A 27,647-nucleotide genomic window follows, 5' to 3' on the forward strand; every position below is an offset into this window, starting at 1 on the left:
CAGCACCTAAGGGTGCCGTCCAGTGGGTGAAAGGTGCTTTGGGGCTCACCAGCAGTGATTTGGGGTGAGCCTTTGTCACCCAGAGCCCGAGCGAGCACCCCAGCACTTTGGGTGGGTCCAGGTCTCATTTGGGGTGCTGGGGCTGGACCCGGAGCAGCGGCTGATGCGCTGGGTGCTCGTCTCCGCCCCCCCCGCCGCCTTCTCCACCCTCCCCCGGGATCCTCTGCTCACACCCGACCTCAAAAACCGGTTCTGATGCTAAAACCGAGAGCGGACCCGTGTCGGGAGCTCGGGGTTGGCGCTGCCTCTGCTGCTCCCCCCTCTGCCGGGTCCCCCCCCGCCGCATCTCCCGGTTCCTCCCGGCCCCGCCGAGCCCCAAATCGGGTCAGTCGCTCTTTAAACGCCCGGAACGGCCGCACCATGTGATGCTCCCGCTCCGGCTGGGAACTGGCAGAGCCTGCGGGAGCCCAACGGTGCCGGGCACCGGGAGCGAGCCCAGCCCGCGCCCCCGCGCCCCGAGCATCCCTCCGCGCCCCCCCAGCATGTCCCCCCCGTTACCCTGCGGGTAAGAACCTCTTGCTATCTTGGGCACCCCCAAAACCAGCCCTCGGCTTGCAGGACAAGGTGAGGAGGGTCGGGGCCGGGCGGGGGGGGGGGGCGGTGCGAGGTCGGCGGGGGAGGAGCAGTTTTGGGGGGTGGGGTGGGGGGGTCCCGCTCCGGCTGCACCGGCCCCTCGGGGCTCTGGGGGGCGGCCCCGAGCGCTCCGCTGCTGCCCCCGCTGCCGGCGGCTCCCACTCGGTTGTAAAGCGGGATGGAGGTGGGTGCAGGATGAGCCCCGGGGAGGGGGGAGCCCCAGGGGACGGCAAAAACGGGAGAGGATTATTTTGTTTGTTGTTTTGGGAGTTTTTTTCCCACCCCCCCTGCACAGGCTGCATATCGGCTCGCAGCGCAGTTACTGACCGTCCCCCTGTGCGTTTGCAGGTGACCGAGGGACCCCAGCGAGAGCGGGGAGGGGACCCGAGCATCATGGCACACTCCGTCTCAGCCTTCCAGGCTGCCTACATCTCCATCGAAGTCCTCATCGCTTTGGTGTCCGTGCCGGGGAATATCCTGGTCATTTGGGCTGTGAAGATGAACCAGGCGTTGCGGGATGCCACTTTCTGCTTTATCGTCTCGCTGGCGGTGGCCGACGTGGCCGTGGGGGCCCTGGTCATCCCGCTGGCCATCATCATCGACGTCGGACCGCAGACGGAGTTTTACAGCTGCCTCATGGTGGCCTGTCCCGTCCTCATCCTCACCGAGAGCTCCATCCTGGCGCTCCTGGCCATCGCCGTGGATCGATACCTGCGGGTGAAGATCCCTGTCAGGTGGGAAAACGTGTCGGGACTGACTCTGCAGTGGCTGCTGGGGGGGTTAAAAGGGAGTGAGGATGCCCCAGACTCTGGGAGAAGCACTGGGAGAAAGGTCCTTCCTCCGCTCTGCTGGCCCGGACACATCTGGCTGCGGCAGCAACCGGGGCAGGCTGGGCTGGGGGGGCCCCGGAGCCTCCAGCAGCTTCACTGGGGGGTCACGGGGTGCGGGGTGTGCAGGAAGAGGTTGCATCGTGGCAGCCGGTCCCCATGACCAGGACAAATGTGTCCCACGTGGGAGAGCACCGGTGGGGCGCTTCAGGGAGTGGAAAGGGGATGATAGATTTGTCTTCAGCCCAGGTTTTCCCTTGCCATGGGGAGCCCGGGGGTGATAACTTGCTTGCTCATGGACATGTGCAACACAGCTTTGCGATTTTGAGGGACCAGAGGTGACAGACTGGCACGTCTTGTGGGGCAGGCACACCCAAGAGAGATCCCTGGCCATGGGGCTGCCCCACAAATGACTCCTCTCTCTGTTTTTCTCCATCTCATCATCTGTGTCTGTTGTCAAAGTCAAGCCCATAGCAAATACCACTGGGCATAAATGAGGGGAACGCACTTTATTTGAACTTTGCTGCTGCAGGAGGAGATATTTAACCACTTCATGGCTGACTCCCTCCCTGCAGTGGGACCGGGGGGTGTCAGTGGGGCTGGAAGGGGATGTGACACCCACAATCGGTGCTGCTCGAGGGCAGCCCGCACGTCCCGGTTGTGCAGCCGCTGTCACTGGTCCCTCTTGCTGTGTCCAAGGACATTTGGGGCTGCAGGGCCACCTCGCTCTGGCTTGTCGGCTCGGGGAAGGTTCCCGCTGCCAAGAGCGTTGCTGGAAAACTCAGGACGGCTGAGCACTCACCCAGCTCGTGTCACCCACCGACCCCTTTGCAGTTCAGATACACCCTCCATTCGCCAGAGGGGTCCACGACCCTTCATCAGCACACAGACCCCCCCAAAAGGGACCCAACGTCCTTGTGTTAGATGCTGCCCAGACCCCAGTGGGTGTCGGGCCCTTCCTGTGGCCGGAATCGCCTTCCCGGACAGGGACAGGGACAGGGACAGGAGGCACCTGTATCGCAATCAGCTCGCTGCTCCGATGTGCTCGGTGTTCCCTGATCCGCTGGATCAGGCCAGAGATCTGTTACTTTGGGACTTTCCCCCAGCCGTGACCAGCACAGGCTGCTCAGCGGCGGAGCAGAAGGGAGGGGGACACGGGACAAACCCACGGTCCCTGCCCACCCTCTCCCTGCCGCACACGATTTCACAGCCTGTTCCCAACTTTCTTCCTAAGTGTGATTTTTTTTTTTTTTTTTTTTTTTTTTTCCCCAGCCTGAAAAATCCTCGTCTTCCATATAACCAAAGCGATTCTCACCCTGTCAGTGCTCTCGGTGTTTTTTCGGTCCTCCTGCATCCCTGGCGCAGTGGGGATGGGTTCAGGTGTGGGAGGACCGTGGCTTTATACATAGCAACACTGCCTCACTCACATCTGTCATTTTTCTAGCAAACTCTGTCTTTTTAGCTCCCTTGCTGCCTCTGAGCATCAAATGAGCCTTTTTGAGGAGAATTCTGCCCTGAGCCCAGGAGCTTCCCTGGGAGCAATATTAAGTTATTGCTGTGTATAGTTTGGGTGGGTTTTTCTCCTGCAATATCAACCCTGAATTTTCTCGTCTCATTCTGTGCTTGAGCACTCGGCATCATGAGATTTTCCTCTGATGTTTTGTAGCCTATTTTAATATCGAAAGGTTTTGTAGCCTCAACAAGAAGGGTTCGGCTTCACCAACTCTCCTGTTCACTTATCCCTGGATGTTTCCTTCTTTCCCTGGTGTGAATTCCCGGCAGTTGGCAGATGTGATGATTTTAGGTGATTTTGTGCCCTAGGCATAGCAGCAGCAAAACATCGTAGATGGCAAATAGGGCAGAAAACACCACTTCAGAGTATTCCCAAAATCTGAAATGCCTCAAGTTTCTCCCAACCTGTTGCTAGATGCCAGCAGATGATACCGCAAACATTTTTACAGTGCTGACAGCTCAAATCGTGGCTTCGTGGTGCCGTTCCTCACTGAAACGCCAAACCCACCCATTGCGCAAATTGGAGCAGGGTGCTGAGAGCCTGTGACACCGCGGCAGAACTCGGGTCCCTGGTGACACGCGTGGCCACTCATGCCTGGGAGATCTCAGGGGGAGCTGCCAACGTGCCCGGGGGTCCACAGGCAGCGATGGCATCTCACGGAGATGGGGAGCGATGCGGGGGGTCTCTGCCTCAGCCACATCCCTGGGACAGCCAGGACACGGAGCAGGGACATCCCTCTGGCACATGGCCGGCCAGCATCATAGAATCACAGAATTGTTTTGGGTGGAAGAGACCCTCAAGATCATCCAGTCCAACCGTTCCCCCAGCCCTGGCACTGCCCCATGTCCCTGAGAACCTCATCTCCGTCTGTCCAACCCCTCCAGGGATGGTGACTCTAGCATTGCCTTGGGCAGCCTGTTCCAATGCCCCACAGCCCTTTGGGGAAGAAATTGTTCCCCAGATCCAACCTCAACCTCCCCTGGTGCAACTTGAGGCCATTTAGTTCCATGAAGGGGTGTGCACGGGTTTTCACATCCCTGCCACATCCTGGCCAACTGGGGAGAGAAGACAACGAGACTGTTGGCTGGGAAGTGTTGTCTGAAGGAGAAGCAAAGTCACCACTGGCTTTCTGTTTAATTAGGTGGAGCAGGGACTGGAAACGCAGCTTGGCAGGGAGGGGGGAACACGGTGCATCGCAGCCCAGATCCAGCTCCTGGCTGCCCACGCATACCCGGCCCCGGGACTGTGAACTTGGGGAACAGCCCACGGGTTTGCTCCTTCTTCAGCAAACACGTGGACCCGTCCGCTGCCCGCGCACCTGGCTGGAAAGCGAGCCCTGGGGGGAGATCGGGAGCTTTGCTGTCCCGGGATGGGGGTTTGCTGGCAGCGTCTTGAGCAAATGGTGCCCTGAGACGTTTGTCATGAGCCTCGGGATGGCAGCGGGAGATGCCCAAGTGGCATCTGCTGCTCCATCTTGGCCTCCCATGGCCATGTTTCCTATGGCCACAGAAACAGAGGAACACGGGCCACTTGTGTAAGGTGGAGGCAGATTTGGGGGGATGGAGAGGAGTCTCTGAGTTGGCAGCTCCTTTCTCCTGCTCTTGGAGGCAAACCCAGGGCATGCCCTGTGCCCACAGCATGCTTGAGGGAGCGGGATATCCCACCAAACCCTCTCCCTCTGTCCCAAACCCCTGGGTAGCATCCCTCCCCACTGCTGGGTTCTGGAGGAGACTGCCTCCCCCAAGGGGCCTTTTCCCAACTATGGTGGGATGCAAGAGCATCACTCCGGTCAAGCAGGTTAGAGCAGAGGGTACCAGACTCCCCAGCCTCCACAGGAACTGCTGGAAACCACCTAAAATAGATTTGCTTCCTTCACGCTGGTGGAAAAGCTCACATCTCCCCTCTCGCATCCTTCCTCCCCACCCAGCAGCAAGGCAGGACCCCCGTCCTGTCACCCCCCGCAAGCCGCACACAGCGGGGTCCCCCGGTCCAGCCCAAACTTCCCTCTTGCAGCCACACTTGAGGAAGATGAAACAAGTTCAAAGGGAGGGGAAGCAGCCGGCTGGGGGCGTCCGGCAGGAACCGGCCCCTCGGCATCCCCGCAGCGACCGGCGGCAGGATGCTGGAGGGGATGGTGCCAGAGGGATGTTTGGGGTGGGATGTAGCTCCTTTAGGATGCTGGAGAGGACGGTGCCGGAGGGATGTTTGGGGGGGAATGTAGCTCCTTTAGGATGCTGGAGGGGATGGTGCCGGAGGGATGTTTGGAGGGGATGTAGCTCCTTTAGGATGCTGGAGGGGATGGTGCCGGAGGGATGTTTGGAGGGGATGTAGCTCCTTTAGGATGCTGGAGGGGACGGTGCCGGAGGGATGTTTGGGGGAGATGTAGCTCCTTTAGGATGCTGGAGAGGACGGTGCCGGAGGGATGTTTGGGGTGGGATGTAGCTCCTTTAGGATGCTGGAGAGGACGGTGCCGGAGGGATGTTTGGGGGGGGATGTAGCTCCTTTAGGATGCTGGAGGGGATGGTGCCGGAGGGATGTTTGGGGCGGGATGTAGCTCCTTTAGGATGCTGGAGGGGACGGTGCTGGAGGGATGTTTGGGGGGGGATGTAGCTCCTTTAGGATGCTGGAGGGGACGGTGCTGGAGGGATGTTTGGGGGGGATGTAGCTCCTTTGGCTCCAGCCTTTGCCCCAAGGCTGGCTTGGTGGTCCTGGCTCTGCTCTGTGGTGGTGTGTTAGGCTTTTTGGAGAGGGCCACGGCGGGAGGAGTCAGTGTCCTCAGGACACGGTTGAGCTGCTGGCATGGGGACGCTGGATGGACTGATGCAGCTTGGTCCCATCTCAGGGTTTTCTTGGGGGTCTCACCCCTGTCTACGTGTCTTGGACCATCAATTCTTTCCACAAACGCTTTTAAATATGTGCCAGGAAGAAAAAAACCTGGATAGATCTGTTGGTAGCAAGAGCCTGTGGACATGGAGTCTCTCATTCCATGTCAGGGACCCCCACCCTCTGTGCCTGGGCCCTGATATTAGGGTGACCCCCCCAGCCCTGCAGCATCCCGAGGAACATCCCGCTGGGCCGAGCTGCATTTTGTGTTGCCGAAGGTTTCAAACACACGCGTGAGGCTGCAAAGCTGCGGAAATTAGACCAAACTGGGCTGGAAATGGCTAAGAAATGAGAGGGGCAGGAGGCTGGGACGCAGGTCTGTGGGTGGCTCTGGGGACAGCGTTGGCATTTTCTGGTGGTTCTGAAGTTCCCTGTCCTGAACGTGAGGAGATAACCCAGCTCAGGGATGGCAGGAGCATCCCTTGGCCCTGGACTGCAAGCAGGAGGTGAGGAAGACTTGCAGGCAGCCTGCGAGCCCCGGATGGACACGTCGGTGGAAGAGGAAAGTTTTCCCCCCTTGACCACACTGTTCTTCAGGCTCTTGCCGGGATTGCAGCGCTCTTTCCCCTTGTCTCCAGGGCTGCCAAGAGCTGCAGGCGTGGGGCCAGCTGGGGCTGGGTCACAGGGAAGCCCAGGAAGTCTCGTTGCCCTCGGCCAGCTGGGTCATGGAGCAGGACATGTGTCTGAGATGGTTTTCCCCACTTTCCTCTGCCGAGAGGTCACGGAGGGTCTTGGCAGGATGGGCTCCCTGCTGCCGTGGGATGGGGGATGAGGAGGATGTTGGGGTCAGACCCTGCTTTGGCCCAAATATCCAGGCACTAAAGCACCAAAGATCCCATGGAAAATCCTTCCAGCAGTCCCAACATGACGTGACAGGAAACTTCCCTGAACACTTGGGCTCTGAGACCCAGCAGATGTGTCCAGGATGGAGATGGGGAGGGTTTCGGACCAGGCTGGGACGCGTGGTGACCCCAGTGCCTGTGCAACCTGGTCCCCTGGGGACAGTACCCACCGAAATGGGGAGGTATCAAACCTCAGAAGCAATTTTTCAGGCTGGCTCAAGGATTCCAACCTCTGCATCGGAGGGCAATCCGTTGGCCAGGTGACATGTTTGACGTGTCCCCAGGGAGCCAAGGGTGACTGGACATGTCTCTAGCCAACCTGTCCAACACAACAGAGAATAAACGAGAGTGATGCTGCCCAGCCAGGCAAGTGAACAAACAATGTCCTGGCTCTTCTGAGGCTTATTTTTAAATTTAGAGGGAACATTTCAAAAGTTTCCAGGTGACCCAGAGCCAGGAGCGTGAGCTCAAAGAGCTGCGGGGGTCTCGCACCCAGGAGCTCATCTGGGTTTCCATCAACCTCCGTTAGTCAATGAAAAGATGCCATCCATCATCACAGGCCCTGTCCCTGCAAAAGCAGATTGAATTTCCAAGGAAAACGCTCCCATTTTTCCTAAACTTGAGAAATTTTGGGGACTGGCAGGTCCTTGCAGCCACCGCTTTTATTTCTTCCCTGGCTGCCTTGCACCAGGTATATTTTTAACAAACGAGGGTGATCTATGGAGACCTTCATTCCAAAGGAACAGGCAGATCTGAACCAAGGATGGAGAAAAAAAGGCAGGAATCACAGTTCAGAGGTTTGCTGGAGACTTGGGGGTGTTCCCAAGCTGCAGTTTCCAGCACCCTGCACCAGCTCAGCGTGCGGGTGCTAAATCAGAACAGCGTTTCACACCGAGCTCTGCTGGAACCAGACCCGGAGTGCACGGACAAGCTGTGCCGGTCTGGGACCAACACCCTAATTCTGGTATCACCAAAATTCTCAGAGCCTTGGAAAGGGGAAGGGATTTACCAGCAGGTTAGATTGGTCGTGAGATCCTGGTAAATACCCGGGTGAGCCGGTTTGCAGCCTGAGTCTGTGATCCGCAGAGTAATTTTCAGCCGAGGCTGTGCTAAGTCAGAGATCAAAGCCACGCGGGCTCTTCCCTCGGCGTGGGGACGTCTGGATCAGCTCGGCCGGAGCCTGCACAGCTGCTGCAGCGGCACCGCGAGACGTTTGCCGACAAAATCAGGTCACTCGAAAAAGCTGCAGACGCTGCCGTGCCAGCCAGCGGGAGAGACTCGGGCTGTGAAAAGTGTCCCCGGCTTCAGGGCTCTATGGGGAAATTTTGGGGTTTGTGAGTGTCCCCCTCCTTGGGATGCAGTGAGGATCTGACCGGGGGATGCTCCCTTCTCGGTAGCACAGAGGGAAGGGGAGAAGAGCAGTGAATACTGTGCAGGGATGCTCTGGATTTGCTGATATTTGGGGTTATTCCCAAATTTTCTGCATCAGAAGGGCAAGGGGAGATGCATCGCCTCCATATGCCCTGAGCAGCAGCACTCCATATCCTCCCCGCCCTTCTCCTGTCTCTGAGTGGGGAGAGTTGTGGTCCCCATGCTGGGTAATCTCCCAGGGTATCATTTTGCCCTGACCCCGTTTCTGCGAGTCAACATCTGTCCCCTCAGCAGAGCTCATGTCTGCCAACGTTGCACTGCAGGGAAATGAATGAAAACCAACTCCTTCTTGCTGGTGTTCTGCTACACCCCAAAATCATGTTCTGGGGATATTTTAATCGTTTGGGTTTTTTTTTCCCATTTCTACTGATTTTTAAATTAAAGCATTGATAATGCATCACCAGTAAATTTGAAGGCTTGTTCCCAGCAATGGCAAAAGCACATTTGCAGACAGGGAAACTGAGGCACAGAGCGGCACCGTGGCTCACTCAGGGTGATCCCACCAGGCAGGGATGGAGGTTGGGGCACAGCAGGTGTGGACACTGAGATATGTTGGGACAACCTGACCCTTCTGATCATGCGCGGTGTGGTGATCAGCTGGGCTCATGTCCATGACCCCAGCCCATGCCGTGGTGATCCATACAAGTAACTCAACAAAACGGGGTTATCCAGGAGGCCAAATGGTCCTCCTGGGCTGCAAGTCCCCGATTGGCAGAGCCTGGACTCAAGAATGCTAAAAGTCACTCTTGTCAGTAATCCATCCTGATTCAAAGTGACAGCATCTCCATCCACTGATGGTCAAAAGTGGCTGAGATACATCTGTGGGGACAATGTCCTTGGCAAGAGTGCTCCTGCCCATTAATTCATCCTGCAGGGAACACAGGCATCAAACCAGGTGGTGAAGGATGGATGGAACCCAGCAAGGTTCTACCATCTCCATAGCAATGACTCAGGTGTACCCAATGGTACTATCAACCCAAGAGGGCCTACTCTACAAAGCCAGCTAGCATTTCTTCATCCCATGGCAATATAAACCAGGCAGGAGGTTCCCACTGAGCAAAAGGTGAGGAGCGACTTCAGCCAGGGCCACCTAAACACGGTGGGATTGACAGCAAGGTGCCCACAGGGAGTACTTGAGCAAGGTGAGGTCCCTCGCTGTGTCCATGGTATGACAGTCCATCAGACCCATGGTCGAACAACAGAGCCCCCCAAACACCTGGGAACACCCAGACAGACTGTCCCACTTCCAACAGCACCACCGAGCACTTTGGGGATGGTTTTCACTTTTCCGGAGTGACTGGGGTGTTTCCGAGGGTACCGGGTTAGTGGAGGCGGTGGTGATGCACATCGGGACTTGGTGTCCTGTGCTCTGCACAGACCCTGTGCAGCTGCTGGCAACCAGACAAGTGAAACACCCTACAGGAGGAGGCTCTGCCGAAGGCAAAGCTGCTGATTCAGCCTGCCTGGTCCCCGCCAGCCCAGCCTGGCCCTGCAGGCAGCGTGTCAGGACTGAGTCAGGCCCAGCTCACCGTGGTGTGGCCGTCGCCGCTGCCACCCCATGCTGGAGCTGGCTCAGGACATGCAGGAGCCCTTTTATGGGGGTCCTGGGTCTTTTTCCAGCTCTGAGATGAAAGAATGTGACTCCATCAATGGGAGGTGTCATCATCACTTGGTCTTTACAGAAATGTTCCCACCTCTGCTCCACGCCGGCCAGAGCAGGTGATGGAGCAGAAAGGAGTGACTCACGGGGTCAGGGCTGGGTGTGCGGGCGGGCTCAGGCTCCACAGATCCAACACCAACCCTGTCCCCAGCCACTGGCTCTGGAGCCACAGGCTGATGTCCTTGTCATTGCCCAACCCTTGGCACACACATGTGGCATCTGTCTCGCTCTGGTTGGACATGGGCCATGAGGCCACCAACAGCTGAGCCACCCTCAGCTCCTGTTACACCCCAGGGTGCATCCCAGCAGGGTTTGTCTAGCCCATTCGTGGTGTTAGGATGAGCTTAACTGTGTCTTAAAAGTGTCAGGTTGACTTTGTTGACCAGAAAGGGGATTTTGGCCATGAGCTTGGATGGAGACAGCTGGGCCAAAGCTCACCAGATTCCATTCTCAAAGTCTGATCTGGAGGGACACCCAGACCCACAGCTGCAGTTTGCAGCCAGTGAGGCAAGACCCAACGAGATCTCCTGTCCAGGACATCTCGAAGCAGCTTATACCCAAACACAGGGGACTATTGGACACTGGACAGGCTCTGAGGGGACACAGCAGCCACCCAACTGGGTGGCCTGGGACCTGCGAGTCCATGGGCCTCCAAGGCAGAGCAGGCAGGGCTGGGCAAAGGCTCTGGGCGCTATCGAGCTATCGTATCCAAATGGCCATGCTGGAAATCAGCCTGACAGCAGGGAGGAGCAGGCTCATCCCACAGGGTCACAGTGTGAGCCGCGGCGTGGAGAGCAGGTTCAGTGGCACCGGTCAGAGCAGACGTGAGGGCGTCCAGAGGGGTCTGAAATTCAGAAAGTCGGCATGTTGGCCAGTCTATATTCTGGTGTGGAGGCAGAGGGGATGGAAAGGTCTTTGCAACACGGAGAAGGATGGAAAAAAGGAGGAAAACGTGGAGGAGGCACCGTGGTGAAATGACCCGGGAGATGAGTTTCTTCATGACACACACCTGAGTCGTTTCAACTGATGGGCTGGAAGAAAAACCTTTGGCTGGAGGAAGGAGGGGGAAAAACCCTGCAGGGTCCTGCCCGCAGGGGTGTGAGGGAAGCCCAGACACAGGTCATGGGGGGGTCGTGATCCCCGTGACAGCGGGACATGGAGCACCAGGAGACCATGCAGGCGAGAGGCTCCTGGGAGGGACAGGGACAGCTTGAGCGGCTCGTCCCCTTGGGGACAACAGCACCATCTCAGAGCCTGAGGAAATAACAGCCGGCACAGCTGAGCTAATATGAACAGTATTGGTTTATCCTGGAGATAAATGAATGATTTTTCAAGGGTACGGGAGCTGGAGAGATCCCAGCGTGCAGGTTACAGATGGGCTGGGAGGAGCGGTCCCAGGGTGCTGGTCCTTTTGGGCCACATCTCATCCAAGGTGCCCCGAACTTTAAAGCCCATGAAATGGGAAAGCAGCTGTCCCAGAGTCTGTCCAGCCTCCTGGCAGGGAGATTCCTTCTCTGGCAGCACGGCTGCCCAGCTGCTGGGACAGGCGCATGGCTCTTGTGCGGGATACCCAGTGGCAAGAAAGAGCAATTGATGCTCTCCAGGGTGGCCACAAAAAAGCCCCACAACCAGCGGGGTGTCCTGCAGAATAGCGATGAGCTGAGCACTCCAATCCCAGCACCCAGCCCCACCGCGGCATGCTGACGGGCACGCAGCCTTTCCAACCGGAGGGCGGCTGAACGGGCAGGTATGGGTACTAAGGAGACATCACTGGTGATGCAATCAGTAAGAGGGCATAAAATAACCCTGAGGGGTTGGGATCCTCCTTCCTATAGAGCACAGGCAGCAATTGCTGATGGGCTGAGGGCCAGATGGGTGATGGGGTCAAAGAGAGGGGAAGGACCGTTTTTGGAGATGTAGGGCAGCGCAGAGCAGGATGAACCAGCAGAAGGTCTGTGGCATCTGGGTTTGCTCTTCGTTGCACTGAGCTGGGGGAACCCAGCAGCCCCCCTTACACCCTGGCCCCGTCTCTCGCTGCCTTTTCCATTATTCCACCCATCCTTTCCCTCCTGGGCTTTGCCCCCCAGCACTGAGCAGGAAACAGTTTCAGCAGCCACCGCAGTCTTGGTTGGTTTGGATGGATTTTTGTTAAGAACAAAAGTCTCTGTTCACAAAAAAAGGAGCTCGAGGGGTTTTGTTCCTCAGCCCTGTTCACTTGTCTTCCTCACCAGCCTTCCTCAGTGCTGTCCCCAAGACCGGCCGTGGTGCCTTGGCACACAGACCCTGGGTACCAGCGATGCCCGAGCAGGACCACATGGACACAGAGGCAGAGAGGTGACATCCCCCAGTCCTGAGGGGGCAATAAAACCTTTCCATCGCTCCCCAAAGGAGGGCCAAAACACAGAAAATCTGGACATCGCCATCCTGGCTGTCTGTTTGCCTTCTCTGGGCCATTTTTCTCCCTGCATCCAGAGACCAGGGTGATTTTTCTTGGCCTCCTTCAAACAAGGGAGGTGCCAGCTCCTGGCACCAGGGATGCTTTCTCATTCAACTCGGTTCATCGTGCTTCACTTGGCATGTCACAGCTCCCCTCTGCGACTCAGTTTCCCCATCTGTTCACAGAGGGAACGATGCTACAAACTCTCCAAAAACACCAAGAGACCAACGCTGAGAAATGCCGTCTCAGACATAACCATAATTAGCACAGTCTTACAGACTAAATTATTTCTTTCATTGCTGCACTGGTAACAACAATCGGTGGCTTAAACCTTGTAACATGCAAAAATGAGACACTAATTTTTCTCGGTGCACATGGCTCTGTTCGCCTGTGGCACTGAGCAGACGAGACCGGCAGAGCTCAGAGCGCAGCCTGTGTCCAGATGGACGTGGCAAAGCCCGTGCAGAGCCGGGCAGATGCAGGCGAGAGGGGTTTATTTTAATGGACACCTTATTGTGGCCTTTCTGGACTTAAAAGGGGCCGATAAGAAAGATGCGGACAGACTTTTGAGCAGGCCCTGTTGCAATAGGACAAGGGGTGATGGTTTTAAACTAAAGGAGGGAGATTCAGGCTGGACATGAGGAAGAAATTGTTGCCCCTGGGGGTGGTGAGAGCCTGGCCCAGGTTGGCCAGAGAGGTGGTGGCTGAACCATCCCTGGAGACATCCCAGGCCAGGCTGGACGGGGCTCTGAGCAACCTGAGCTGGTGCAGATGTCCCTGCTCGTGGCAGGGGGGGCACTGGGGGAGCTGGGAAGGTCCCTCCAACCCAAACCCTTCTGTGATTCTATGATTCTATGTCCCTTGTGCCGTGATGTGCTGTGATGCCGTGATGCCGGGTCCCTTGCAGTCGTCATAGGGACCGTCACTCTCCTCGTACGTGGTGAGGGCTTGATCCTGCCTGGCCCACACAGCCCTCACGTCCATCCCCTTCGCCAGCCAGGCTGCCTGGGCAGACCCAGGCTGCGTCTGCCCATTGCTTCTTGCCTGGATTTAATTTCCAGAGTAATTAGGAAGATGAACAGGGTATCATTTATGCCTAGCTGATGCATTTTGCTGCAATTCCTGGTCTTAGGTCTCAGTTCTTTCTCTCCGCCATCCTAATGGAAATACTGAGCTGATTCCTTCCAGGCAGCAAGGTCAATCAGTTTTCCTCCAAGGGAATAAATCATCTATTAAATCTGAAAGAGAAAACAGAATTTAAGTAATAAACTTCATGTTTGCTTTGCACTTGCACTTTTTATTTGTTTTCTTGGCAAAAGATCGATTCTCTGCGGTGAGGGAACATTTGATTGTGGTGTTAACTGGAGCCTTCACTTGCAATTTGACATTTCGTTTGGCTGATCAAGGTACATGGATCTGCCCAGGACAGATTCATCCCAGCATAAATAACCTAAGGGCTTGACACGTACGTACTCCAGTCCTCACTCCTGTTTTTGTGGTGTTGTGGAGGGGTGAAAAACACAGGTTTTACTCATGTTTTGTGGCAAGTTGTGTAGGACAGAAGCTGGAAGTCAGCTGTGGCACGGAACAGCATCTCCCAAACGATTTTCACTCATTGGAAGTACATACAGCCAACTCATTAGCAAAAAAAGAAATTAATCTAACTTATTTTTTGCATTTGAAATTGATCTTTTAATCAGGCCAGGGGAAATGCGCATTGGACAGAAGACGCTGAACTGGTTGTTTTGGGTTACCGTGTCCTCCGCGGTTTAGAAACAGTAGATCTCGTCGGCGCTCCTAATTCTCATTTAGGCATTAGGCGGAGAAAACAACCTCCCTCATTTTGTGAGCTTCCAGCCAATTTTTCAGGCTTGAATGTACTAATCTTTGAACTGGGCTAAGGGCAAGAAGGAAAATGTTCCCTTTGCGGCGACAAATTGTGCTGTGAGGATCCTGGACAGCAATAACAAGTTGTAGCCTAAGAAACTCAGGAGCTCAGTTGTTGATTGCAAAATGAGGAGTCGGGTTAGCAAGCAGAAGTGTAAAAACCCAAGAAATTAAAAGGCAGGTGATACCGATCTCTTGTTCCAGCTGTAATGTAGGATATGTCTTTTTGAAGAGTCCTTCTGCATTGGAGAGATAAAAACCCATCTCAGGCGTGCTCAGTGGTTGGGTTAATGCCTCTTCACCGGAGATGCTGTCTCCCATTTCCCACCTCCCGTTTACCCAGGGAGTGGAGCGCGATGTCCTGTCGAACGCAGATGCGATGCCCACAGCCGGTCTTAAGACTCCTCTTATTCCCCTTCCACTCGGGATCTCTGATCTGCTCCTGCTTAATGACTTTTGGTGCTTTTCAGACTCACCAAGCCCGAGGTTTCCTCCGGCTCGTCCTTCGATGTAGCAGCATTTGGTGGTGACATGCAGGGAAGGACGGTGGCACTGGGCAGCTGCCCTGGTGCTGTGCAGGTGGTACCAGACACTTTCTTAGCTGGCATCTTCCCCCCCATGCTACCAGACACTTTTTAGCTGGCATCCTCCCCCCAGCACCGCCGGCTTTCTGCAAGCCGCAGCAGTTTGTGGAATGGGGCAGGAGCCATAAAGGCTCTCAGAGCCCAATCACACCGGGCATTTTATATTTGCCATCTCATTTCAGCTTCTCACAGAGCCCACATTTGACAGAGTTGGCATTTTAAGTGGTTTTCAGAGCTGCCTGCTTGCTTTGTCCTCCCCTCGTCCCCCTCCCATCTCCGTTTTGAGGGCTGACTTTGAGTCCTCATTTCAAAGAGATTATTTTGCATAAAGAACAAAAGTATGCAATGCATAGAAAAATTCAAGTACAATACAAACAGTAATTTAAAAAAATGACTGCTTTTATCCAGCAAAGTCCTGGATTCACACTGAAGATAGCCAAAGCTGCCTTTTATCCCATCTCCTTAGTGCTACATGAGTGCATCACCCTGACTGATTCTATTCTCTGATTCTATGACTTCTCTAATCACGCAGTGACATGCAGACACACGCAGGATCAGCTGCTGAGCCAGGCCTGGGTAATCAGCTCCCAGCTAATCACCGTGACGGGGCAGGGCTGTGTGAGAGCCTTTGAGCTGGCCAGAACCCCAGGGTGATGGTCCAGCGTGGTGAGGGTGGATGATCCAGGATTCCTGTGTCCAGCTCCGGGCTCCTCAGCACAGGACACACATGGAGCTGCTGGAGAGGGGCCAGAGGAGCCCCAGAAATGATCCGAGGCTGGAGCAGCTCTGCTGGGAGGACAGGCTGAGAGAGTTGGGGTGTTCAGCTGGAGAAGAGAAGCTCCGGGGAGACCTTAGTGCAGCCTTTCTGGACTTAAAAGTGGCCCATAAGAAAGATGGGGACAGACTTTCTAGCAGGGTCTGTTGCGATAGGACGAGGGGTGACGGTTTTAAATTAAAGGAGGGAGATTCAGGCTGGACATGAGGAAGCAATTGTTGCCCTGAGGGTGGTGAGAGCCTGGCCCAGGTTGGCCAGAGAGGTGGTGGCTGAACCATCCCTGGAGACATCCCAGGCCAGGCTGGACGGGGCTCTGAGCAACCTGAGCTGGTGCAGATGTCCCTGCTCATGGCTGGGGGGCACTGGGGGAGCTGGGAAGGTGCCTTTAACGCAAATCATTCTAGGATTCTATGATTCCTGGCCAAGCACATTCTCTCCCTGCCATGATGTTGGGTGAGAAACACTTCCAGCCCGTTATCCAAAGAGGGATGCACGTGGATTTTGAGTGTGTCCTCCTGAAACATTCTGGCCCTGCAGAAATTGTCTTCTGCTGGAGGTGGGGTCGCTCCCAGCATAGCAGGGGCTCAGCCATGTGATGGGGACGTGCGGGACCCACCCTCAGACTCAGACCTAAACTCCTCTCCAAGGAGATGTTCAAATTTCTATTTTTGGCAACAAAACTGTTTAGAAACTAAAAATGTCCAGTAAATTTATTGCACAGGGGCAACACTGAAAACAAGTCCAATGTGCCCATCACACCGTCCTTCAGTGATGCAGCCAGCCCTGCTAATTTCACCCTCAGCTCTTAGGGACCAGACTGTTCCTCTCTGTGTCCTAATTCCCCAAGTCCTGCTATGGAAGAATCTCAACTTCTGTTTCTTCTCTCTTTTAAAGCAGCACTTCTCATGCTTTGCATTGCAGACAAATGCTCAAAAATGCTGCTGCCTGAAACCAGGAGCCAAAACACAAGAACGTCACTTTTTTTTTCCCCCAGTTCTGAGGTTCTGCAGCTCGTTTCATGATTTTGCAGCCGTTGCCAATAGCGTTAAATCATTTCCTTCCCACCTACCTCAGGGTGCTGGAGGGAGAAGCCAGCGATCCAGGAAAATCCTGGAGGGCTGTGACCACACATGGTGGAGCTGGGAGGGAGCCCTGGAGCTGCCTGGGGGCAAATCTATGGCTCAGTGTTACTTGTACCTTGTTGACCAGGGACACCGGGTGTACCCTCAGGACAGTCACACGGCAGCAGGAGGGTGACACATCCAGAACTCAGCACCCTTGGGTGCACTCGGTGCTGCCCACAGCATCAGGTGTTGTGACAGCTCCCTTTGGGGCATGAAAGGTCTGCCTGGGGTTAGAGGGCGGCACTCCCCGCTAGGCACAAATTAAGTGATCATTTCCATCAGGCATTGGATGCCCTGGGTGTCCCCAGCCCTCTGCTTAACCCCCACGCACATTTGAGCTGAGGGGGCTGAGCACCGGGCGTGTGGTCCTTGCTGAGAATTGCTGCTTACGCAGTGACAAGGTGCTTGAAGGCATCAGGACCCAGCCACAGGCTTAAACCGAGCCCAGTTTGAAAACGAGATTAATTCTGTATGCCCAAAGGATTTCTATTTGCTGCTGGAGTAAAGGACACTGCTTGAAAGACGTCAGAATTGCCTTTCTCACTGATGACACAGGCTCCTTTGCCTTCTTTGGAAAACAGCAATGTCTCCTCCACACCCAGGGCACAGACGTGTGCGAGGTCCCTGTGCTTCAATCCTCCCCTGCTGCCATCTCCAGCCCTCCCGTGCTCCCCCGTCCCCTTGCCACGTCCTGTCACGGTGGGATGCCCTTGGCACTGGTCCACGCTGGAGGCTCCATGGTGGTTACTCACATCCCACCTCTGAGCTGAGGACAACCAGGCAGACGGTCTGAAAGAAGCTCCGCGGTTACTGAAAGCCTGGGTTCGTTCCCAAAGATGGGTTGTGATTCATCGCCAGAGCCCAGGGAATCTGGTGACACAGACATCCCGAACGAAGCTGCAGAGATCCATCCAGCAGCTACTTCTCTGCCGAGACCAGGAGCTGCCCCAGGAGGGGTCTGCAGCAGCTTGGCAATGAACTCAGCCAGGCTGCTGTGATGTTGTGGCTGCTCCTACCATCCCAGGGACCAGAGATGTGATAAGTCTCTGGCTCAGCAGGCAAAGATTTAACTTGGTCCTCTGGAGTTTAGACTCAAAAGCAACCACCAATGATAACACAACCAATAATAAGACAAGGGGCAGGGGGTGCAAACTGGAACACAGGAGGTGCCACTGAAATATGAGAAGAAACTTCTTCATGGTGAGGGTGCCAGAGCCTGGCCCAGGCTGCCCAGGGAGGTTGTGGCGTCTCCTTCTCTGCAGACATTCCAACCCGCCTGGACACCTTCCTGTGTAACCTCATCTGGGTGTTCCTGCTCCAGCGGGGGGGTTGGACTGGGTGAGCTTTCGAGGTCCCTTCCAGTCCCTGACATTCTGGGATTCTGTGAAAAAACAGGTGGCCAGTGTGGGCATGAGTTGGCTCAGTGAAGAACCAGTTAACACCAGAGCTGGTCCAAGGGTTGTGATGGAGCCACAAGATGGAGCTGAGAATGGCTGGGAGTGAAAGAGCAGGACCTGCTCCCACTCTCTGGGAAGCTCTTAGATCAGTGAAGTCCTAAAGGGCAATTTGTCCAAGTACGTCACCCTTGATAAGAGCTGGTAATGATAACATTTCCTTCCTGTTGGCTTCTCCCCACCTCATTCTAGAATGGTTCTTTGTGAAGGAGAAACTGTAGACTAGTAGAAGAGTTTACGTCAGAATTCACTTCTGGATGTCATCTGGTCCAGTTCCAGTGCAAATCAGAGCTAACTTCGAAGTCGTTTTGAGCTTTAATTCAGGAGTTGGACTCAATGATCCTTGTGGGTCCCTTCCAGCTCAGGACATTCTGTGATTCTATGTGTGTAGGTGTTGGGGAGCAGGGAAATGAGCCCTTAAGCAGCCTCACGAGGCTGTGGGTGGTGCCGTCCCATGGCAGATGCCAAAACAGAGGTGTGCTGAGGTGCCACGTGTGCTTTGAGGCTCAGTCCCACCAGGGCTGATGGCATCAAAAGAGCCACAGAGGATGTGTCTGGCCTCTGTGACCAGTCCATGGACCGCTGGAGCTGGGGGGACACACCTCTTCCCACACTTGTGACCATCCACTGGATGGACATCCCTAACAGACGCTCGTGTTTTGTATTGCCAGCCTGGGGTGAAGATACCCTGGCACAGCATCATTCCTCATTTCCAGACATTTTAGCCCATAAAGCCCTTTTCTGCCTTATTTCCACTGCTTCTTGGGGGGATGTTTGTGTCCCTAGGGTTGCTTTGGGGTGTGCCCACATCCCTCTGCAGTCCTCAGAGACCTCGGTCCTAGGAGAGGTGTTGGGGCAGGTTGAAGCCACACCAAGGCAGCAGCATCTCCCCAGACCCTGTCTGGGGTCCAGGGGGACTGCAAATGGTCCAGGGCCTTGCATGACCTGCTCCGACAAAGCTCAAAGCACAAAAACCTCATTTTTTCTGTCACTTTCTTGCCATTTGCAGGAGCTGTGGCCAGCTCCAGCTTTGCCCACCACTAAACGAAGCACTCACCAAAGCCCTGGGGATGCTGCATCTTGGTGTGTGGGGACCAGGCAATTTTGGCAGGATGGATTTGTTCTCATAAGCTTCATAATCACCCTCGCCTTTATCCATTAAAGAATTACTGGCTATTAAAAGCGGTTAGAAACATCTGGTGGACGTGCCAGCTCCTTCACCCAGCCATAACCGCTTGTGCTTTGCAGAATAATTCCTACCCAGAGAGTTACTGTCTTAGGATGGTAAAACCAAATCCTGGACACAGGCTGGACTAGGAGGAACTTCAGTAGGATGAGCACAACCCTGTGCACTTATGGATCTATATATCCCCATGCAAATGCTTTTGGTGTCTCCCATGGTGGCTTTGGACCAGGTTTGCATTGAGCAGCCTTGTGGTGGGCTTCCATCTCCTCTTGCTGCAGTGGAGGAGATCCAAAGCATTTTGGGAGCAGAGGTTCTCAAAGAAGAGGGTCGGTCATGCTCGGGTCCTCTCTTTGCTGAGCCTGGGCTGCTGAGCTGCTGTAACTCCAAGTCACCACGTGTGGGCTGAGCTGTAGGGCTCAGAAAGGTGCCAGCTGCTTGTAGAGCTGATGCCAAGCAGAACAGACACCATATGGTGAGAAAATCCTTCTCTGGCTCTCGGTGGGGTGGTCCCAGCCCCGCTGTGCCCCTCTGCAGGGCTATCTCCAGCTGTGGTGGCAGCTGTGACCCCCGAAGTCACAGCTCATTGCCTTGCAGCAGCCTGACAGGGAGAACCCAGCACCCATCAGGGACATCGACCCCAGGACACCCTCGCAGACTCAGGTTTGGACCTCCTGCGCCAACTCTTCTTGCAGCACACAGTTCAGGGAGCACTGAGCATCATTCTCCTGCTCTCCCCTGGGCTGTCCCAGTGCGCACTCCAGACTGGGACAGCTGGTGACGGTGGGAGCAGGGCAGCGCTGACTCAGGCTCTGTTTGCACCAGGGGTGCCAGAGAGGTTCTCGGTGGAGATTTGGGATGAAGTGGCCCATGGGTGTCTGTTCCCGTCAGTGCCTCTCCTGCCATGGGAACCCATCCTCAGCTCGTCCAAAAGTGTGACCAGTAGAAAAACCCAACGTTGTCCTCACCCGACTGTCCCCTCCAGCTGAGCAAACAGACACGGGTACGGTGCCAGGTGGTGGGAACCACCTTTCTGCAGCCACTTTGTCTGTCCTCTTGCACCGTGTCCTCCTGTCCCCTCTTGTCCCAGGCTGGAAATTCTCAGGTTTGTCCTGCAGCTCAAATTTGTTGTGGACAAACCAACAAGAGGTGCTGGGAGGTGACAGTGCACAGGGCACCTTGGGTCCTCCCAGTCCCTTTGGAGCGCTAGGAAGTGTCTCTCTGGTAGGACATCAGTGTCAGGCTGGAAATAATGTGCTGATGGAGCCTGCTGGGCTGTTTTGATGCCGGACAGGGTCTCCATCACCAACCAGCACCAACGTCCTTGCTGCAGAAGGATGCACTCTTCTGGCTCACCTGAAAGACTCTCTGTGGGTTTTGGACCAGTTTTTTATGTCTTTACCTGCCCGTTGGCATCTGACAAGTGACAGATCTGGGATTTGGGGATCAGGACGAGACCCCACGCATCCCAGAGGAGAATCTGATAGGGCCACCCTCCTCCCTTCCAAGCATTTGTAGGAACAGGCTGTCATGGAGAGCTCCATCCAGCTTCCAGCTTTGGCTGATGTTGGTTGATGGCCGTCCCTCCCAAGGCCACCACTCACATGGCCATGCACTCACCAGCTGTCACAAACCCACATTTCTTCCAAGGTGGAAAACCAGAAGTGACATGACCATGAGATCAATATGTTGAAACGGTGTTGGCATCCCTCTGCCCAGGAGATGTTTTCTCACATCATCTCTATGGTTGTGTCAATGCCACCTGTCAACCCGGCTGTGAAGTTCCTGGAATGACGCAGGAGGGTGTGAAAGGCCCTCGTGGTGGGCACCATCCAACAGCTCCAGCCCTGTGGACCCATCACTAGCACTGACTTGCTGCAGTTGTTGGATGGATGTTGTCGGGAGTGTGAAGGGCTGAGTGTCTCGTGTTTGAAACCAAAGAGCAGCAAAGCTCCCAACTGCCATGCAGAGTGATGGGAACAAAAAGGAGATGCACTCAAGTGACGCAAGGGGAATGTTGGTGCTAAGAGACATTTACGCCAATGCTGAGACCTTTTTAGATATTTTAATACATCTACAAATCCTTGATAACCTTCAATATTTTGAACTTTGGGTTTTTACCAAAACAAAGCCTGAAAGAGATCTGAAGGAAAGGAGGAAAATAACCAAGACAAGAGATTGAAGAAGGAATCAGCTTGTCACGTCCAGGGCTAGAGGTGACAAAGGAGTCATGATCAGGGTCCCTCTGTCACGTAATGTCTCTTCTGCAGCTCTTCCCACCTCGTGCAGGTGCCCAGGGACCTTCTCATCCCGCCCTGAGCCGCGGCTGAGATTGTCCCTCACAAAACCCAGATGCCACTTCACATTTCTCAGCTTCATATTTCTCAGCAGCTTTGAGCACCAATCGCCCAGCGGCCTCCAGGACGCTGAAAGATCTGAAGCAAAGATACAGGCAGGAAAAAAGGAGGAGAAACCAAAATCCTCTAAGATCAAAGCACTTTTGTTGAGACATTTTCAATTAGATCAGGACATGCTCTGGCTGCTTTTCCTTGCTGCGTTCATAATGCAGATGAGCTTCATGTCAGCTTGGCCTCCTTTCCTCCCACCACATTGGCTCCAGTTTCATTTCATTAGTGATGGCCTGCCTTCATTAGTGAATTAATTCCCTAGGAATTGCACTGCAATAAACCCGACCAGAGCAAGGACTAGCAAAGCCGCATCTTGGGGCTGGCTGGACATCTGCAAGTGTTTTCTGGACAAAAAAAGGATATTCCCAGAAATACTAAAAAACAAACAAATTTTATTCAAACCAGACCTGGAATCTTTGAGATTTTTTCAACCAAACCAAGAGGACATGTTCTGTGAGTGTTGGATTTGGAGATCTAGGAACTGAGCCCTCATCTCTCTCTTGGGGAACAGACCCCAAGGCAAAAGACAAATCAACAGAAACGCAATGAATACACTGCTCTGCATTGGTTTTCAGATGTGTCCTGATATGTTAGGTGGCCATGGGGATTCGCCCAGCCCATGCAGACACCCGAAGAGCAGGTCATGGGCTGAGCTGGGCTCCCTTGGCCACAAACGAGAGGGACGCAGAGGTCTGACCACATCAAGATGTGGCAGAAGAAGTTAAATCTAGTCTGGGAATCATGAGTGAAGAGAAAAGAGGGTGGATAGTGTCCCCGGGGTGAGGGCCCGAGGAGCATTTCATGATGTCCTGGAGAAAAGGGGCCTCATTGTCTCCCCCAGTGACTCCATCCTCAGCCCAATAAACTTTGACTGCAGCATCTCCGGGAGCATCCCATTGCGAGGCAGCATCTCTCCCCAGAGGACACTGCTCCACATCTCCCTGTTAGCTCAGCACAGCCCTTGGGGACAATTTGGCTGCCTCCTCCTCCAGCCATCACTTCTTGCACTTCCCCTGGGGATGCAAACAGCACTCTAGCAATAATTGATATTTTGCCTCTTTGCATTATTGTCCAAACCCTCAAAGATGTTTTTGTTCCACATCAAACTGAAGCTCCGGCCCATCCCATTTCACTGGGACGTCGATGAGGCTGGATGGTTGTTCTTCTGGCCTTGGCAGGGTGTCCAGGAGGACTTGGGGTGATGCCCATCTCTGTGGGGAAGGGATGATGCAAAAACCACCAAGGAGAGAGGGCAGGAGGAAAAGCCAGCAATTATGGTCACGTTCAAACCCCACAGACAAAGGGAACAAACCCAAATTGCATGATGATGCCAGTGATTATTATCATGGATGTTTTAGTTGCAGCTGTTAATAAAAATAATGGCAGTAATAAAATTGCAATGATGCTAGCAATTGTTCTGATGCTGATGATAATAATGAGATTATTTATTAATTGAGAGCCACTATCAGCATTTTCTAGTGCTTCTACCTCCCAGACCTGTCCCAAACTCCAGCCCTATCATATTAACATAAAATGAGGTAAATGAGAAAGGTTTTTTCTTTATGGTAGGACCAAGGCAGAAACGTGAACAGTAAAGTCTGTCCCTGACTCCTCTTCTGCTCATCCCCACCAAACACCCTGTGCTGTGGGGCTGAGGATTAGGGGAGATCCAGCATTTCCTTCCTTTCTGGTTGGGTTTGCAGCGTTGAGAGCAGCTGAGCCCCCTGAGAGCTGCATGGCCAGACCCTGTGGGGTGCATGGAGGAAGAACTCGAGTCATTTTTTGGATTTTGTCACTCTCCTTGTAGGGCTGATGGGGGCAGTGGGCACCCGTGAGCCCCCGGGGAGCACATTTCCCTACGAGGTGCTGCAGCTGCTCCTGCCCTTGGCTTGTTGCTTGAAGGAGAAAAAGCTCCAGCTCCAGATGTTGCTGTTTTCTATGTATTTTTCGGATTCAGCCGTAGTTCCTGTGACCATGATGCATACGTGCATGGGGATGCACGGACAAGCTTTGCTCTCAGTTGCTGGCTGCTTCTTCTGTGTCGCGATTAAACCTTGCCAGGTCCTGCTGCTCAAATCACTGTGTGGGTCGGACCAGGGATGCTCAGCGAGGCGGCGGAGCTGGATGTGCAGCAGGGAGGAATGGATGTGGACCACAGCAGAGAGATGGGTGTGGGGCAAGGATGCACAGCGAGGTGGGGGCATCCATGGGGGATGATCTGTCCTCATCCATATGGGGACAGGCTGGGAGAGTTGGGGTGTTCAGCCTGGAGAAGAGGAGGCTCCAGGGAGACCTTATTGCAGCCTTTCAGTGCTTAAAAGGGGCCAATAAGAAAGATGGGGACAGACTTTTGAGCAGGGCCTGTTGCGATAGGACAAGGGGTGATGGTTTTAAACTAAAAGAGGGAAATTCAGGCTGGACATGGGGAAGAAATTGTTGGCCCTGAGGGTGGTGAGAGCCTGGCCCAGGTTGGCCAGAGAGGTGGTGGCTGAACCATCCCTGGAGACATCCCAGGCCAGGCTGGACGGGGCTCTGAGCAACCTGAGCTGGTGCAGATGTCCCTGCTCATGGCAGGGGGGCACTGGGGGAGCTGGAGGGGTCCCTTCAACCCAAACCCTTCTGTGATTCTATGATTCTGTGTGAGGCAAAGAGGGATGGATGTGCAGTGGAGAGATGGGTGTGCAATAACAAGGATGTGTATTGAGAAGGGATGGATGTGCAGGGAGGACATGGGAGGGACATGCACTGAAGCAGGGAGGTGGGCGAGCAGCATGTGGGGCAGTTGCTCTGCTGTGTGTGTGTTACACCCTCTGGACCATGCGGGCTTGTGTGCACCCGGGGACCTGAGGTCTGCACGACCTCCACAACTGTCCTGATAGGCATCTGCAACAACACACTATGTTCTGGAGCCGCAGGGGGCCGGGACCAGCCAGGCTGGGCCCCCTGCAGCCGTTCCCCGTCCTCTGCCTTGGCTGTGAGACTGAACAGAGCGTCCTCTGATCCAGCCCTGGCTCATGGTTAACAATGAGGTGTCAGTGCTCCCCAAACCCAGGCGGGGGGGCAGGGGGAGAAGCGGTGGGTGCTCTGGGAGCAGCTCCATGCCTGGGGGCTGGCTGCAAGCCCCGGGAGGGTAGTTGGGGATCGCGGTGACACCGCCACTGTCACACAGCTCTGCAGAGCGGGGAGCAGCCGGGACTGCAGCACTTTCAGCAAAATCAGCAGAAGACCCTAGAAAACCCCTGAGAGTGGGGAGATGTGACCCAGCATCAATTTGCAGGGGTTGCAAAGAGGGCAGGAGCTCAGGCCGGGGGGGGTGTTGCTGTTATTTTTGGTGTCCTCCCCCAGCTGTCCGAGCCTGGGGAGGTGGGAGCAGGGTGTCACAGCTGGAAGGGCACATCAGCCCTCCCCAAGGACCTGTTCTCGGTGACGTGGGGTGCAGGGGCCAGCACGCAGCCCCACAGGAGCCTCTGGCATCCCTCTGCCGCCCGCTGTTCCTATGGGCCAGCCCAGACCTTCCCCTGGTGCTCTCCCACCACCCCTCGTCCTCCCTGTGCCCCAGCTCTCCCTGCTCTCCCGTCTTTCTCAGGGTCTCCTGCCCTCTCTCCTCCCCACGAGGAATAAATCACCCTCCGGCTCCAGCCTCTCAGAGGAAACAGCCGCCCGCGTTGCCACCTCCTTCCCACGGGACCTGGCTGCCACCGGGAGGCTGGGAATCTGTTCCCAGACCAGAGGGGGCTCATTTGGAAAATCTCTCGGGGACCATCTGATCTCCTGGGGACTAATGTCACCTCCTCCACCCTGCACCCCACCATATTTCCCCCTTCGAGGGAGTGGAGAGCGGGTTTGGGTCCTTGGCTGGTGTATTAAAAAGCCCCCAAATGCTCCGTTTTTATTCGCCACAGGGAAGGGCTGCAGACATGCGTCAGGGAGCTTTGAGCGCCAGGATGGAGATGCAGGTTTGCCAGCCACCTCCATGTGGTCCTCATGGCCAGGTTAACACCAGCACCACTGAAAAACCCAGTAAACTGTCAGAAAAACATTATTTTTTTAGTCCCCTCCAGTGGAAAGCAATAACACTCAGGCTGCAAATCTTCTCAGTGTCCAAGGAGCAGCTTTCCTTTGAGGGCCAAGGGGAAAAATCAATCCAGCAGGCTCCACTTGCCGCTTGGAGAGTTCTGGAGAGACGAGCCCAGCCCTGGCGTGCTCCCTGGTGGCATCGGGGGGAGCAGAGTCCAGCAGGAGCACGGCTCCCTCCTCCTCCTCCTCTTCCTCCTCCTCCTCCTCCTCCTCCTCTAGCCTTTGGCACCGGCCCATCAGGAAAGAAGGTTTTGTCGGTCGGCCCAGTGCATTAGGAAATGAAACAGGCTGTGCCCAGAAGCTTCCCCAAGGCTCCATTAGCACCAGCGGATCTTTTCTCCAGCCTGGTGGGTCCCCAAGGATGCTTTTGTTGGTGATTTCCTCCCCCAGTGCAGGGGAAATTGTCTGGGACAGGGTGCCGGCAGGGCTGGAGCGTGGTGGGAGGAATGGGTGACCTGCTGCTGTGGGCGTAGGGTGCTCAGATGTAAGGTGGGCTGCCAGAGCATCATGAAACCCCCCTAGATATGAGGGTTGAACGCATAGACACGCTCCAGGTTGCTAATGCATTTGCTGGCTTGGCATCAACCCCCAGAGCTCCAGCATCGCGTCTGAAGTTTCACCCATCCCTGGGGCCAGGGTGGTGATGGAACACAGGATGAGGTTCCCCAGAGCACATGCAGAGAAACCAGTCCATTAACACATCTATTAGCACAATTAGAATCATAGAATGTTCTGAGTTGGAAGGGGCCCATAAGGATCATCGAGTCCAGCTCCTGTCTCTGCAGAGATTTTTGCCAAGGAAGGGAGGGAGGAGCACGATGCCATCTCAGCATCAGCACTGCCACCCCACCTGGAGCAGTTTTAACCCCCAGGCAGAACATCCCACTCATATCTAATTCTTCCCTGCGCTTGTTGTCTCGTTCGCAGGTACAAGAGCGTGGTGACGCCCCGGCGGGCAGCCATGGCCATCGCTTGCTGTTGGATCGTCTCCTTTCTGGTGGGACTCACCCCTATGTTTGGCTGGAACAACCTGAACAAGATGCGGAGGACTCAGGAGCTGAACGCCAGCCACACGCAGTTCGTCATCAAGTGCCAGTTTGAGACGGTCATCAGCATGGAGTACATGGTGTACTTCAACTTCTTCGTCTGGGTCCTGCCTCCCCTGGTGCTGATGCTGCTCATCTACCTGGAAGTCTTCAACCTCATCCGTAAGCAGCTCAACAAGAAGGTCTCCTCCAACTCCAATGACCCGCAAAAGTATTATGGGAAGGAGCTGAAGATCGCCAAGTCCTTAGCGCTAGTCCTCTTCCTCTTTGCTCTCAGCTGGCTCCCTCTGCACATCCTCAACTGCATCACCTTGTTCTGCCCATCCTGCGAGACGCCGCACATCCTCACCTACACCGCCATCTTCCTCACCCACGGCAACTCGGCCATGAATCCCATCGTCTACGCCTTCAGGATCAAGAAGTTCCGGACAGCTTTCCTGCAGATCTGGAACCAGTACTTCTGCTGTAAAACCAACAAAAACGCCGGCACCACCGCGGCTGAGCTGGGCAACTAGGAGCTGGGAGAGGGCAGAGACAGGACGTCCGTGCCCAGGCTGGTCCCCATGTGGCCGCTGCTCCTGCTGCCACAGGAGCGGGTGGTGACGACCCGGGAGGGCTAGAGTCACCAGCCCTGTGCAATCCGAACAGCCGCGTCCCCCCCCCGCTTCCCTGGGGGGTTATTTATTCACAAGCATCATACTGTTTTGAGATTGTAGCCTGCACTGTTCCTTTCCTTTTTTTTTTTTCCCCTGTTTTGGTTTTTGTTTTGTTTTGTTTTGTTTTAAGGGTTCCAGAGTATTTAAGGAGAAATTGTACAGACAAAGGCGCAATTTATCTTCATGCAAATAAAGTAAAAATGATAAAAAACCACACAGGTCAATCT

General features: G+C 54.9%; 1 protein-coding gene across 3 annotated transcripts; it reads left to right on the top strand.

The window, feature by feature from the left end:
- The first annotated feature begins 289 nt into the window (after nt 1–289).
- Nucleotides 290–27,555, top strand: ADORA1 (adenosine A1 receptor). Of its 3 annotated transcripts, none has more exons than XM_065649436.1 (3): nt 290–624; nt 982–1,367; nt 26,646–27,555. In XM_065649436.1, the coding sequence occupies exons 2-3, from the start codon at nt 1,027–1,029 to the stop codon at nt 27,277–27,279; spliced, it is 975 nt and encodes a 324-aa protein (XP_065505508.1). In that variant the 5' UTR covers nt 290–624; nt 982–1,026; the 3' UTR covers nt 27,280–27,555. The 3 variants fall into 3 exon arrangements, with proteins under 3 accessions (XP_065505508.1, XP_065505510.1, XP_065505509.1); XM_065649438.1 differs by having other exon boundaries at nt 413–565; XM_065649437.1 differs by lacking the exon at nt 290–624 and adding an exon at nt 754–817.
- Nucleotides 27,556–27,647: the final 92 nt, after the last annotated feature.

Source organism: Caloenas nicobarica, chromosome 21 (assembly GCF_036013445.1).
Source record: "Caloenas nicobarica isolate bCalNic1 chromosome 21, bCalNic1.hap1, whole genome shotgun sequence".
NCBI lineage: Eukaryota > Metazoa > Chordata > Aves > Columbiformes > Columbidae > Caloenas > Caloenas nicobarica.